Source organism: Myxocyprinus asiaticus, chromosome 14 (assembly GCF_019703515.2).
Source record: "Myxocyprinus asiaticus isolate MX2 ecotype Aquarium Trade chromosome 14, UBuf_Myxa_2, whole genome shotgun sequence".
Lineage (NCBI taxonomy): Eukaryota > Metazoa > Chordata > Actinopteri > Cypriniformes > Catostomidae > Myxocyprinus > Myxocyprinus asiaticus.
The window spans coordinates 18,256,732-18,270,053 of NC_059357.1; the positions used below are offsets into that span (position 1 = coordinate 18,256,732).

The 13,322-nt window shown below is 38.9% G+C and overlaps 1 protein-coding gene across 4 annotated transcripts in view; it reads right to left on the bottom strand.

The window, feature by feature from the left end:
• Nucleotides 1-12,807, bottom strand: part of LOC127452043 (F-box/LRR-repeat protein 16-like) — a 34,469-nt gene extending 21,662 nt beyond the window's left edge. For 3 of the 4 annotated variants that reach the window (XM_051717182.1, XM_051717181.1, XM_051717180.1), the window contains exons 1-2: nt 9,294-9,612; nt 297-960 (exon numbers count right to left, since the gene is read on the bottom strand). In XM_051717182.1, the coding sequence (XP_051573142.1) occupies nt 297-960; nt 9,294-9,304 (675 nt within the window). In that variant the 5' untranslated portion in view covers nt 9,305-9,612. Of the gene's footprint in view, nt 1-296; nt 961-9,293; nt 9,613-12,679 lie in introns of those variants that run through there. The other variant, XM_051717183.1, reaches the window with a different exon arrangement.
• Nucleotides 12,808-13,322: the final 515 nt, after the last annotated feature.

Consider the following 13,322-nt stretch of genomic DNA (forward strand, 5'->3'; position numbering starts at 1 on the left):
GTTGAGTTGACGAGGAATGACCCTAGATTTTTTTACTAGAAAACATGACTAAAACGCCACAATTTTACAGTGTGTGCAATACATCACAGAAATCCAAATGTTTACATTTGCAAGGTGTAAAAACACATGTATCTGATTATTGGATGTAAGATCAGGTACTGGCTCAGTAGGGAATGTGACGGTTCCATCAGCTGGCCCTGAGGCCATTAGGGCCATCCGTATTGTTGAGCTGTAAACAGCATGGATCTATATTTTTTTCTTTCTGAATACTAGTGCACTGACTTGACTCTATTTACCTCAAGTCCTGCATCCGTTATAGTCGACCTCTTCAGACTGACAGACTTGACTCCCTTCTTTGACAGCGGATAGTTGTCGATGAACTCACAAATGTCCAAATCAGAGACGCCAACCAGACAGAAGAACTGGAAGCCTCTGAGAGCAAACGCCTGCAGGCTAACAAACTCTTTCTCCCCATTGGGCAGGATAGTGTAGAGTTCTTTGGCATGCAGGATGGGTGTCACGCCCTCCCAGAACTTGGGCTGGTAGAGCACCTTCCTCCATGTCTTGCACACCTGGGCGAGTATGCACTTTTCGGTCGTTGTAAAGTACCACAAGAGCCGGTTCAGCACCTTCTCATCCAGCACCAGTTGCCTTTCCAGCAGGGGCTTGGGGAATTGCCTGAGGTGGGGTTTGATGGCAGTCACTGGGCTTGTGTCCAGGTCGGGGCCTAGCAGTGAGGCCGCTGTGGGCAGGGGCTCCAGGTGATAGGGCAGGCTAGGGGGAGGCAAGATGGTGGGCACAGAGGAGGACTGGCAGAGGCGGTTCTTGGCAGCTGGAGTGCCTTTGGTGATGCTGGCCGAACCGAGGCCGTTGGGCTGGGGGGGCAGCTTGACCATGCCGTTCCGTGTCATGCAGGGAGACTTAAGGTCACTGGGAGTGGACATATTCAGCATTGGAAGCCTGTGAATAGAGTTAAAGAGTTTGAGTTAAATATTTTTTTGACAAATTGATTCAGAAATACATTATTATTGACAAGAGTGCATAGAAGTCTTTGTTAAATCTTTATTCAAATATATTCACCAATCCTAGCTTAATATGACAATAGGTACGGCTTTTGTAAGTGGAATTCTTAAAAAAAGTGTATACACTGTCTCTGGTGTTTTCAAACTGTGCTCTGTTTGCTTGAGGGGTCTGACCAGCTGGACACTGCAACATTGGCTAAACCAGTGGTGTGAGTTTGGGGCGGGTACATTTCTGATACGATGTCCATTTTGCTTACATATAAAATAAATGATCTCTCAGCTAATGTTCTTAAAAGAACATTCTAGCAACCCTTCTAGGTACAATTTGAAAATATTAATTTTACAAATTATATTTTATCATTAGTTTTTTATCAAATTGATCACATTTTAGCTATTGAAAAATTTTCAAATTCAGTTTATTCCATCAATGAATGTCTTGAAAGTGCATATATTATGTTGCATGTATATTTTTGTTACATTTTTATTGTTTACTTGCATCATTTGCACTATTTACAAGAATTTACATTGATATGTAGAACACGTGCTTAATCGGTACTGTCTCTTTAAGACTAGCGGCATCAGCCAGTGAGCACATATAACAAGAGACGACATGTGTAGTTTGTTTAGCGCATCCAACAACTGACTGTAAAAAACAGAAAGGGTGTTAAAAGAGACATTATTCAATGACATATGGATTTGTGGATCTTGTCTTCGGACACCAAACTTTTACTCTCAACATGCAGTGAAAGGCCCTCTGTACAAATAACTTCTTCTCCACTACACTACTCAATCACTGGTGAGTGAAATCTGATCATTTACTAGCCAGTGGCAAATCATTGCCACATAGAGTGAAAGATCGTTCTTGTTCAAATGAAGATCGCGATGCATCGTAAAATCTATATTTTACCCAGCCTAGTGAAATAGCCATCCAGTTTAGCCTAGATAACATATCTAAATAGTACAACAACATAAATAGTATAATTCAACTATTCTGTACCTTGTAGAATATGATTCAAAAATCTGCTCTGAACACCCTGGTCCACCTTAAAACCTACATGCAGGTGTGTGTGCTCTGCTCACTAATGCTCCAAGTGTAAAATGTCAATGAGTGTCGCTTGCATGCAGAAATATCTCCTCAGCTCAAATAATTATACACAGAAATTGCACCCACTGATAATAAATGCAGAACACTTTAAGGTGAAGTGTGTAATTATTTCAGCGTTAAATACTTACTCCTGTCCCAGCCTAATATGCAGAGACAACAGTAAGTAAACCATTTGTAGGCTGATTTCCCCAAAATGTGTTTGTTTGTTTGGGAATCCCGACCAGCCCGGAATAGCAACACTGACTTAACCAATGGCATGAGTTTGGGGCAGGACTATCTGTTTGCCCAACTAATGGAAGATGGGGGGACTGTTTGGCACACCTTTTGGAAACATTAGGTCATTATGTTTGACCTTTAGAACATTATTTTGGCTCAGAAATTATGCACTTCACCTTTAAAAGGCAATGAGTCAAGTTTAACTGAGGAAAAACAAAAATGTTTATTTGCATGTCAGTGTTTAAGACTGCGAGAGCACTAGACTTCACAGGAAAACAAAACCTATGTAAAAAATAACGCAAATGCACTTCTAATTAATTTCCCTAGGAATCACTAAAGAGCAGACCATAAACACACTTTCACCTCTTGGAGCTTCCAAGGTTACAGCAAATCAGCACAGAAATATTTGGGGGTTGTGCAAGATTTTAAAAAAACAAAACAAAACAAAAAACAAATAGATAGACAGACAGACAGACAGACAGACAGACAGACAGATAGATAGATAGATAGATAGATAGATAGATAGATAGATAGATAGATAGATAGATAAAAGCATCACTTTTGCAAGACATATCAAAATGGCAGCATGCAAAGAGCTATACACTGGCATAAAAGCATATTAAATGGATAAAAAAGGAAGAGGTAACATGAAAATTGAAGCCAGCAGACATCTGTAAGAAAGTTTAAGGAAGAAGAGCATGGAATAGTGCTTTTGGTGAAAATTGAGCAAGAGAAAATAGAACGAGAGACAGAGAAGGACCTGTTAGTGCAACTTCAGCACCAAGGAGAGCAACTGAACTGCCTAATGAAGTACAGGACTGAGCAAGCACATCAAAACACCTTCAGCCCCACTTCTGCACTGCGGAGGAGTGCCTTGGCCCACCAAGATGTGCCACTTGTGTGGGCAATGCAGTAAAGTGTTATTAATAAAATCGCTATTTGAACCATTTGGTAAGTTGGCTCAAAAAGGGCTCCCTGTGCACTCAGAACAAGTGCTAGTGGCCCAACCTCTGCACTGGGTAAAATCAAACGCTTACTGGACAAGATTATGTTTAAATGGAGAGGGACATGTGATCTTAAAAATGAAGGTAGCTGATGCATTCTGGACAGGGTGTGATGGGAACTCTCTGTACCCAGATATGTGCCAAGAAAAGAGCTGTGGCAGTTTGCCAAGGAAGCATCCATATGCTGTCTTTACCCTCCATTTCAACTGCAAAATAGTTTTCAAGAACAGTATTAACTATAACCTCTTGGTGTGTGTGCTCTCATGTTTCAGTTGATAGCTATTTTTAAGCACAGAAACAGTATTACATAAAGGCTGTAAACACACACAACGCCTTATGTATATAGAGCAGCTAATCATTAAAATTCTTAAGCACAAATTAACATTTCATAATAAATATAAATTCAAATGCAACATGTATTTGCAAATGTACTGCATTTCTTGACTGTAGAGCCAGCATTAGAACAAATCAGCTCAGGGGTAGCTCCATGAAGATTTTGAAAAGTGGAAAATATCTGGGGAAAATCTCCCAGAAACACAGTTAAGCAGCTAAATATTTGAAAAACGCTTGAGAGCAGGACATGGAAAGGGCATGGCTGCCATCCAGATGGGTTCATAAGAGTTTGTTTGGATACACAGAGAGGAAAAAGCACCACTTAAATAATTGGGTGTATTTTAAAACCAAAAGTACATGGTGTGACGCTAAAAGTAAGTTACATTTTCTCCAAACAGTTGAGGTTTTTAAGGTTAATTCTCTGACGATTTTTGAATCAACAAGCCTACCTCCCTACCTTAAACCTTAACATAACTGACTGTCATAAAAAGCAAATGTGAGATGAAAAAAATTTGTTTCTGAAGGTTAAATCGACAAAACCTTAAACATAAGCGATAGTGTTTTAAAAAGAAAATGTGACATGAAAAACACAATTGCTAAAGCAACCACATAATTTTGTGGTGCATCTAAGCCACTTTCGGCTCACATGCTTGTTCGTGTGCTTTTCAGAACTCGTATCCCAGTCCTGCATCACAAGTACAACGCTCTATCGGTTGAGTTGCTGCGCAAATTGATCGTGCTTGAATATGCTTGTAATTGTTGTTTATGTAATGCAAATGTTGAAATGTATCGCCTTTCAAGGCATGAGTTTTCAAAAAAGTGTTTTGATGTCATAAGATAGCACTGTGAGAGTAGCAAGTAAGTGTTTATGAATTGATTATCTGCCGTTTTACTCATGATTTGTGTGAAAGGGAATCAAAGTCATTGCTGTTGTAGCACCTCTTTTAAATCATTGTTGCAATATGTTGAAATAGTAAAGTGTTTCTTTGAAACCAGGTAGATTAATTTGGAATAAACCTACAACGACATCTCAATGACTCTCATATTTGGTCACAGCCAAGTTCTAAGAACTTCCTCTTGTCAAATTATTAGAATTGTCTGTTTGTAGCAAAAATTCTGAAAAAAAGGACTTTATTTCAAATAAAACAAATTACTGGAGGTGGAGTTCACATGCTAATGCTAAAGGCATTACATTGTCCTGTATAAGCTATTTTGTTTGTTAGTAACATTAACTAGTCATCCAACATGTGTTAATTATCTCCCTCATGCAAGAAAATCAATGTTTGACCTTCAATTCACTCTTGAATGGAAATGTACATTAAATTTCTACTCTTATGTGGGTCATTAAACTCACTTGAAATTGTGAACATAAGTCAGGCAAAGGATGCTCATAAGAGTCAGAGTTCCGACCAAGTTTGAGGGTTTCTCTTAGCTGGTTATATAGCAGATGTGTTTATGATATAGGTCTTACTGTACATAGAATCCCTAAGAAACCTAGGGTTAACCATCGACAACCAACTTAATTTCACCGACCACATCTCAAAAACAGATTCTTTAGATTTGCACTCAACATTAGGAAGATAAGACCCTTCTTCTCTGAACATGCCACACAACTGTTAAGTCTCTTGTCATATCTAGACTGAATTACTGTAATGCTATTTTAGCCTGCCTTCCTGCATGTGCAGTTAGGTCACTGCAAATGATCCAGAATACAGCAGCACTTCTGGTATTCAACAAACCCCTCCTTGTCTCTCTACACTGGCTATCAGTTGCTGCACATATCAAGTTCAAAGCTCTGATGCTGACATTCAGAACAGTCACTGGTTCTGCACCAGTTTACCTACAATCATTCCTGCAGAGCTACGTTGCCACCTGAAGGGTGCAGTGTGCAAATGAGCGGCGCATTGTGGTACCAGCACAAAGAGGTACCAAATCACTTTCCCAGACTTTTGGCTACACTGTACCTCGGTGGTGGAACAACCTTCCTAACTCCATCCATGAAGCAGACTCCCTCTCTGTCTTACAAAAATGGCTAAAGACACAACTTTGTAATGAGCACTTGACCCTACACTCATAACATTAAAAAAAATTTAATAAATTGTTACACTACTCTCTGTCTTGGCTAATACTTTTCTAACACAATTGAAACTTTGTAATGCAGTACTCTTTGTGTTACTGTCTGCTTAGGATGAATCGCTTATCCTTGTAAGTCGCTTTGGATATAAGCGTCTGCTAAATGAGTAAATGTAAAACATAAATGTATCTAATAGATGTGTTATAACCTGGTTTACTGTGTAGTATCTTACTGTAGTCTTCAAAGTGATCAAATACAAAATTTTAGGAAAATTATTTAATTTAAGATGTGACAGTTAATATGTTAGAACCTCTTGACTCTTGTTTACTGCAAGAACCAGGTAATAATTATTACTTGCTAAAAATGTGCAGGTAAATTGCATATTTGCATACACTGACATCAAGTTTTTCATCTCAGAATGGTTTAGCCAGAAACCACTCATATGTGTGGCAAAATGTCCAAGCGAAGAAATTCCAAAAGCACTTGAGGATGATTGGCCAGAAATTGCAATTACAAATACGCTACGATACAAAACAAGCGAACTGGTCTGCATCAGTGGAGGGGCAAAAACAAAACTTTCTAGGGCATTTCTACAGCAGTTGGCAGTATGCTTGCATAGTGAAGAGTAAAGTCTTTTCCCCCATTTTTGCAATCCTTTTCATTTCGCCTACAGGCACAGCCTACTTACCCATGTTAGTTGGATTTACGGGCTAAGCACACAAGCACTACAACAACAAACAAGGAGAGAAACGAGACCCAGCACATCTGCCATAGACAGATGTGTGATGCTTGGAACATTTAGAGAGTGGAAAATGGAGGGAGAGGAAATGCAGAAGATGGTATTGTGGAAGCTCCTTGGAGTGGACAGAATTGGCAGTGGTCTCTTTAAAGGGATTTGACTGTTCAAAGCAACCCCACAATCATGTCTTATTCCATGAGAGGTAGCTTAAGAACACTTCAGAGACTTGGTGGAATTTAAAATTAAGTTTTAAAAGTTAGATGAAGTTGAACTGAGGCTTTGAAAGAAGTTTGAAAGTGGGACAACAGTAAGAAAATTGCTCTGTCAGAGGAATAGTTTCACTCTATTATTACAGACTACACAAATTATACTAATGTGAAGTACTAATGTTATACTAATGTGCACCTGTATCTATTTTGTTCTGTAGCTCAACTGCTAGAGTTTATGGCACTAGAAATGCCAAAGCCATGGGTTCAATTCCCAGGACACACGGTAGCAAAATGTATGGCCTGAATGCACTGTCACTTTGGATAAAAGCATCTGGTAAATGGGTGAATGTATTGTCTTTCTCAAAGGGATTGGTAGAGACAAACAAATAATTTCTATCCCTGTTAGTACTGCAACCTAAACAGTGTGCTTAGTCCCCGATTGTAAAAAATCAATAAATCCAGCAGAATTAATATATTGCTGAATGTTTATACAATGGTTCTCACTGCATGTGTCAGACAGCAGTTGTATAAAGACAAAGATGATACATAAGGCATTAGTTATAGTCTCTAAAACAGGGAAGGAACCAAAACAGCATCTAAATTAGCTTCATATCAAGCCACTGGAAAACTTCAGGCGGATCCGAGACAGTTTGGCGCTTTGAGGTATTCCATGACAGAAGCAAAAACTGAATGGGTTCTCTCTCTGCTTGGCAAACTGCAGCCTTAGTAAGAAACAGACTGATTAACCACCACCTGAAAAACTGAGAGAGACGTGGAGAGAGGGGGGTGCTTGGTGTGAAAGTGAAGATGTGTAATCTACACTCTCTCAGTAAGGATAGTGCACACTATCCTGTCAACACTGAGTGGGCCTCCACACATGCTCACTTTCACCCATGATATTAGTTACAGCTGTAAATGCAGTTGTTCCTCTTTTTCATGACAAAGCAATGGGTCATCTGGCTGTCATGGACTGTAATGGATTGTCATCAGACATAAAAGCATTGCAAAGTCAGAATACATAGAAACAATGGCAAAGGCCATATTTGCCAAGATGTATTGTTTTTCGTTTTTAAAATACTTTATCTTATACCAGCTTAATATGCAGAGGCAACTATAAGTAAGCCATTTGTAGGTTAATTTCCCTTAAGTATGAACATTGTGGCTCTCTGGTGCTATCAAACCTTTGTTTGTTTGAGCATCCCAACCAGCCCAACACAGCAACATCAGCTCAAACAATGGTGTGAGTTTGGGGCGGAACTATCTGTTAATCCAACCAAAGAAAGAGGGAAGTGTGTTCTGTAAACCTGTTGAAAACAAAAAAAAAAAAAAAAAAAAAATTTTTTTTTTTTTTTTTTCAATTTTGATTACTGACTTTAGTGGCGCAAAAACAATAATAAAATAAAATACTTCAGCTTTAAAAGGGCGGCCATATTGGACACAATGACTCTCTTGAACTCACTGATGTTTTAACCTCTAAATTAGAATAGGCCTAATCACCAAGGTTCTTCAAAGCTAATAAACAGCTTAAGAGAAGCAATCCCTGGCCAGACTTGTAAAGACATCCTGATAGCCTAACAATTTAGCTTGTATAGTGAGAGGTGTGTCTTCATTTTGAAGCCATGTGCTTTCTCTGAATGAGCTTCATATCTCATTGTCATCTCTAGAAGATACACATTAAATTCCTGCTGTCACATAACAATGCAGATATATATATATATATATATATATATATATATATATATATATATATATATATATATATATAAATTCCCTTGAGCAACCTTGACGCCAAGAGTGGAAATATGCAGTTGTCTAAATATTAATAAACATTCTATAGGGCCCTGTTTCATTCTGTAAAGGATTATCTGCATTTACCGAGCCAAATGTTTGCCTGTTACGTCACAGTTAGGGGCCGTTCACACTGAAACCGTATATACGCTAGACAGACGTCTTTGACCGTTGAGGAAACTGTCGCAAGACGCGACCGTTGTGATAAAGAAAAAATAACTTCAACTCGTCTAGAGGCTCATGCGTTCTGTTCTATTCGTGGCGCTGCTTCTAGCTTGTTTTACCGCAATTACACGTTCGGTGTGAACGGCCCCTTAATCTATTGCGCTCCATTATGACAGATGCGCGAGGATAACGTGTTTGTTCTCTCAGCCACAGGAAGACAGACAGGTGACGTCATGTACATGAGGAATATCCAGCATCCCATAAGAAAGACAAAGGCTGTGTCTAAAACCCCACTGAACTTCATAACAAGACAGAATTTTCGGGCATAATGGTTGTGTTTTTGGACATGCTAGACGCGTTCGAAAATGCAGTATCGCTGAGTTTATTTGAGCCAAATAAAGATATGCACGTTAACGCGAGTGGTAATGGTGTTGCAACCCTTCTCCGTTTTCAAATCAGCACTACTGATCCTCCTCTTAACCAGGCTTGTTCCCCGGGGACAATTGCTATTGCCAGTAGCTGATCTCTTCGATTTGGTTCTCTTGAATCCTTATCGTCAAACGTCATCTAAACGTTATCAAAACAACATGCTGTCACATTGAATAGCAATCGACTCTATTTATAGAACATTCTCTTACCTTTCTTTCATATGCAGCTCACACAAGCTTTAATCCATGATCAGTAAAATATCGCTGCCTGGCTCGTTCGCGTTTCCCAACAACGTTGCAGGACGCATGAGGGGAAAATAAATAAATATACCAGCAGCCCTACCCGTTATTTCCTTGAGGAGGTGATGACGATAATATTATATGCCGATGTTGCCATAGAGGTGTAAACCTCAATCAGCACCAAAGCCGGAAAATATCACTTCATATATTTATGGAAAGATATATTAAACAATCGAATGAATTCCCTAACAGCATCTAATGCCCGCTCATTCTGATTCTCCACACAAAGCTTGCCTCCCACTCGCGCTGTCTTTCTTTCTCTCTCACATGCACACGCACACAAAACAGACCAATCCCATTTAAAGCGATAGAAGCAAAATTATCAATAATGCATCGCTTTGGGCTGGCGGTGAGCACTGAAAAACAATCTTTTGTGAGCGTTGGCTGTAACTCTTCGGTAAGAGAAAGCTCAAGGCATTGTTTTGTTGTGTAATCACGTATTTGCATACATTCTGAAGATGCACGCACGCATAATGTAGAAGACAACTGGAACAAAATGTTACTGTTTTATAAACAATGAGTAAATGGTGGGTTAACTTAACTTTTCTTAAATAAGGGCTAAAATAGATGATTAAAGGAATGTTCAAGATTCAATACAATTTAAGCTCAGTCATATGTGGCATAATGTTGAAAAAAAAAATAATTTCGATTAGTCCCTTATTTATTTAAAAAAGCAAAAAATCGCTGTCACAGAAAGGCACTTACAATGGAAGTGAATCGGGCCAGATTTATTATAATGCGTTCAAATCCCATATAGTGTGATCTTCACTTCTACATTTAATGAAAGGCTGTACTGCACTAATTTCTGGCATTGTTGTATCAACCGCACTGAAAAATGAAATAAAAAAATAAATAAAAATTGTATAGAAAAGTGAAAGAAAATACAGCATAAAAATAACCATTAGGGAACGTTCTATATATGTTATTTTTAGGTTGTCACACAAAAACTTCCATGCAACGTTCTGGGAACATTAGTTTATGGTTACAGAAAAAATAGACACTTAAGAAAATGCTCTTAGAATGGTAGGAATTTGTTCCCAAAAAATAACCAATTTACAACCAAATGCTAATGTTAGGGGAACGTTCTGTGTTTGCTGGGGGTCTACAAACATTAAAACACACTCTGTTTCAAAAGTATAGCCAAAAGACGTAAACATATTATGTGTTAACATGATTTTAGTGTCATAAAATTAGGGATTTACCAGTGTTAGAGCATTTACCAGATCACAGGGTTTGCTGGCATTACGTTATGACAACAAAGTTTTAATATATAACTTCACTTTTACATTTATTCATTTGGCATATGCTTTTATCCAAAGCAACTTTACACAGATAAGGTTAGTACGTGATTGTATCACACTAAAATCATGTTCATACATATAATGTTTATGTCTTGTGGATAATCTCTTTGAACAGAGTCTATTATAACGTTTATGGACTGGCCCCATTCACTTCCAGTGTAAGTACCTCACTGTAACCACATGTTTGTTTGTTATTTTTTTAGTTTTTTTTTAACCAAGTCGATTGTGCTCAACTTGTATCGACCCTGCAACATTCCTTTAAACTGAGGAATGACTGAACTGATTACAAATATAAATATTGCTGCAAGCAGCAATTGCGGGGCCAAGCGCTCCAGTGTATGGCATGTACAAAGTGTCATTGGACAACACTGATTATGACTATGAAAGCAGCATAAAAAACATAGGTAGAATTGCTCAAATTAAAATGCAATCAATTATACATTTTGACCAATAGGTGGCGTAGAGTTTGCTTGGTGAGGTCAAGGTGTGGTCATTATGACACACTCAAAGTTTCATAAAAATACATCAAAGCGTTGCAGAGATACAGCCTCAGATGCTTTTTGGCGACTTGCCAAATCAAATTCATTGGTGTGCTATTCTGGAACCGTTTTGTATATAGAAAAGCTTTTGATAGCATTTTGTCGTGAGTTTTCCTAGATGATACATGACAAATTTCATGCAAATCGGACTTATGGCTTAGGAGGAGTTTGAAAAAGTAGATTTTCAATTAAATTCAAAATGGCGGACAAGAAGTATGGCCGACTATGGCAAATTTGGTATCAGCGTATTTGGCATGACCGAAGGAATCTTTAGAGACCAGTGACAGGACGATAGGCCAAAATAATCAAATGTTATAATCATTTTGATACATTTCATTATAACTTTTGGCTGCAAGGTGGCACTGGCCCAAAACTTTATAGGTACGCACTGGGCATAGCGCAGATGATGCATACAGAGTTTTTTTTTAATACAGTATTTTACAACAAAATTCAAAATGGCCGACACCCAAAATGGACGACATAGGAAAATTGGGTATTGTCGGTATGCCCCAAGGAATCTAAAGAGACCAGCATCACAATTTTAGGTCAAACTATTCAGAAGTTATAAGCAAAAATGGCTAATTTTCATATTTCCTGACCACTAGGTGGCGCTGTCCCGAAACTGTGGAGGTACGCTCTAGTCATTATGGCTATGACATATGCCAAATTTGGTGTCAATACACTTAAGCATGTTGAAGATACAGCCTCACGATCATTTTGGGGCACTTGCCATCAAATTCGTTGAAGCGTTATTCAAGAATGGTTTGGTCTATCAAAAATCTTTTAATAACTTTTTGTCCACAGTGTCCCTAAATGATACACAACATCAATTTTGTGCAAATCAGAGTTACGGTCGAGGAGGAGTTTGAAAAAGTAGGTTTTTCGTAAAATTTAAAATGGCAGAAATCAAAACCATTCGACTCGGCATGAGCCAAGGAATCAGATGAAAAAGGAATTTTGATTCTATGCCTTACGGTTCAAAAGTCATGAGCATATACATCAGTGCAACTTTGACCCAAATTTGGGTCAGTTACAGTTCATAGTGTCCTCTATCAGTGTACCAAATTTTATAACTTTCCTATGTACGGTTCTATGGGCTGCCATAGACTTCAATGGTGGAATAATAATAATAATAAGAACACTAATGAATACAATAGGTGCCTACACACTTGCAGTGCTTGGCCCCTAATAAAATTTCTAAGAAACATTTTGGGGGCAATTATTTTAATTCCAATGGCCCACTGTGCTGTGCACTAGCAGTTTGTTTGGCCAATGCACACTCCAATCAGTGATTTCAGCATTGCCTAGAGCTATGGGATGTAACCGACGCCCATTTTAGCTGCCATTACATAACACTTTCATACTGGCATCAGTGCTCAGCCAAGGGTTCTGCGTCTCCTACAGCAGCAGAAATATATTCAGAGCACCAGCTAGAACTTTTCACAGACAGACAAACCTTTTTCTTTACACCTTCTTTCCATCACCAGGTCTGTCAAATGGCTGCCAGTGAGTTTCAGCATGTAGCTTTGCATGGGCACACAAATTCTTCCGTGCTACCTTTACTCGTTATGCATGCTGAGCGCATCCTCTGTCAGCCTCCACATGGAGTCACAGAGCTAGAGAGCTATCTATTTATAGCTGCATTTGCTCCCACCCACTCCAAGCCTCCCTCATTGGACAGAGCCTGCACAACAAACGGAGAAATCCTATATGCCTATTAGGATCCTACTCAGTCCTTCAGCATAAATAATGGAGGGATTTTGGCGTGGGGAGAAGAAGTGCACCCTCTTAATAATGCATGAGCGTAGGGGCGACTGTGCCTCGTTCTTCCGATGGAAAGAGGTGGGGTGGTTGGGCATATGACTGTATTGTGTTTAATTATCTGGTTATTGGTATAGAGTTCCAGTCTTACTAGCCATCTGGCATCCTGAATAGTATTTGCACATTTGTGTAATTGTTCGTTTCTTTAGCGGCTAGCCCCTGGAATTAAGGACTTTTGTACTAAATCTATTTTCTTCACTTGTCCTACACACAACTGCATGTTTTTTTTTTTTTGGTTCCCTGAATGGAAGGGCCCCTCTCGCTCTCTCTGTGGCTGG